This window comes from Chinchilla lanigera, unplaced genomic scaffold (assembly GCF_000276665.1).
Source record: "Chinchilla lanigera isolate Chin_1 unplaced genomic scaffold, ChiLan1.0 scaffold00104, whole genome shotgun sequence".
Classification (NCBI taxonomy): Eukaryota; Metazoa; Chordata; class Mammalia; order Rodentia; family Chinchillidae; genus Chinchilla; species Chinchilla lanigera.
In genome coordinates this window covers 3,313,837-3,315,935 of record NW_004955505.1, presented here as the reverse complement: position 1 = coordinate 3,315,935, position 2,099 = coordinate 3,313,837, and the positions used below count along the sequence as shown (strand labels likewise).

Genomic DNA, 2,099 nt, shown 5'->3' with positions numbered 1-2,099 from the left:
ATAATTTTCCTCTTGAGTATTCCTTTCTTGCTCCTACTCTTTCCCATGACTTACAAGGCCCTGAATAATCTCCCCCATGAAGCCTCATTTCTCTCTTCCCATGCTCCCTAAACCAACTTTTAGTTTCACCCTCCTTATTAAGGGCTTGATTAGCCCCAGATTCATTATGTTGTTAAATTGAATGTCAGGTCACATTTTAATCAGACTTAAAAACTATATATCTAGCCAGGTGTGGTGATGCACACCTGTGATCCCAGCACTTGGAAGATGGAGGCAAGAGGATCGCAAGGTGGATCCAACCTGGGCTATACAGAAAGACTCCGTCTCAAAAAACAAACCAGGGCCGGGGATACAGCTCAGTGGCACAGTGCCTGCCTGGCAAGCACAAGGTCCTAAGTTCGATTCCCAGTATCAGAAAACAAACACACAACAACAACAAAAAACAAACCAACCTGGCACGGGCCTGTAATCCCAGCACTTAGGAGGCTGAGGCAGCAGGATCACTGTGAGTTTGAGGCCAGCCTGGGCTGCAAAGCGAGTTCAAGACCAGCCTGAATTGCATAGTGAAATCTTGTCTCAAAAAGACAAAACAAAAACAAAAAACTGGAAAAAGAGAGAGCGCTGTATCTGTGTATCTGCCGTGCTTTGAATGTGTTGGGAATGTAACTCGTAAATTCACGTTATGGAAAACCGAGTTGGCGGCTCTGGGAAGTAATTAGATCCGGTGCTACGGGTTTTAACGATGGTATTCGAGAGGGAGAAAGGGAAAGCCCTTTCTGTATTAATTTGTATTTGAAACCCTTCAAACGACATTCAGTACCATGAGGCACAGTAGGTAGCCCCGAAGTCACGTAAGAGGTGATGACTGCGGAACTGGGCTTGAGCTGCGGAGCTTGGAACCTGCCCTTCCCCCTCCGGTCTCTATGGTTGGGGGACCCAGCCTTCGTTAACAGGGTCTCGCCGCGTCGCCCGAGCTGGCCTCCGATTCCAGGCCTCAAGCGATCCTCCAGCCGCTCACCTCGCAAGTAGCTGACCCCGCTAGAGAGCACCAGTGCTCCTGCGCGAGAGCAGGAACGTTTTCAACGCAGATGAGCCACGCAGTTTAAATTAAATCCTCTTTGAGCGACACAGGGTCTTGCTGTGTTGCTCAGGCTTGCCTTAAACTCTCGGCTTCGTGTAATCCTCCCGCGGGCCACTGTGTCCAGCTAAAAGTGCATCTTGTACAATTTCGTTTATAGCCCAAACCACAAAGCTTGGTAATTACGGAAGGACTCCGAATGCCTTGCTGACAGCGAGGGTCCGAGGTCCCTGCTTCTCTCTTCCCCACTCCGGAGCCTGGGTGCGGAGCTCCGGGCTCGGGGCCTCCCGCGAGCGCAGAGCGCGCAGAGACTGGGCGGGGCCGCGCGCTCCGTGTCCCTGGTCCGAAGCGAGATCGGCGCCGGCGAAGCACAGCGGCCGGAGAGGCGCGCGTGCCCCTGGGCGCGGGTCTGGGCTCGGCGCACTCCGGCAGGGCCGGCGGTGCTGCTGGGCTTTTCGCTTGGCCGCGAACCCAGCGCCGCCCGCAGGTGGCCACCCGCCTTTCCGCGCGCCAGGTGTGCGGCGCAGGTGTGGCGAGGGCGGGCTTGGGTAGGGGCGTGGAGTGGCGGGGGCGTGGCACCCACAGTGCGGTCCCGACCCCGGCCCCGCCCAGGGTGCCCGCTCTGCCCCTCTGCGCTCCTGGCCCGCGCCCAGGAGAGTGGCTCGGGAGGGCCCGGCGGCGATTGGCTCGGGAGGGCGGGGCGAGGCGGATCCGCGCGATTGGCTCGGGAGCGAGGGGCGGGGCGGGGCGGAGCCGCGGCGATTGGCTCGGGAGCGCGGGGCGGGGCGCGGTGCTGGCGGCCGCAGGTGAGCCGGGACCGAGCGCCGCGCCGCTAGAAGTCACCCAGCGTCCGAGTTGCGTCTCTCCCGGCTCCCAGCTCCGGAGGGCACAGGGCCGCCCACCAGCCCAGCACCATGAGCGGCGACTTCCGGCGCGTGGCGATCCGACGCAAGTCCAATCTGGCCCACCTGCCGCCGGGGGTCCCGCGGCCCTGGAGCGCGCCCTCCCCGCGCGTGGGGCC

At 60.0% G+C, this 2,099-nt stretch overlaps 1 protein-coding gene across 1 annotated transcript in view; it reads left to right on the top strand.

The window, feature by feature from the left end:
* Positions 1 to 1,895: 1,895 nt before the first annotated feature.
* Fgd4 (FYVE, RhoGEF and PH domain containing 4) overlaps positions 1,896 to 2,099 on the top strand; it is a gene marked incomplete in the record, with an annotated part of 205,910 nt that continues 205,706 nt past the window's right edge. The window contains 1 exon segment of the mRNA XM_013505926.1: positions 1,896 to 2,099. Coding sequence (XP_013361380.1) covers positions 1,993 to 2,099 — 107 coding nt within the window.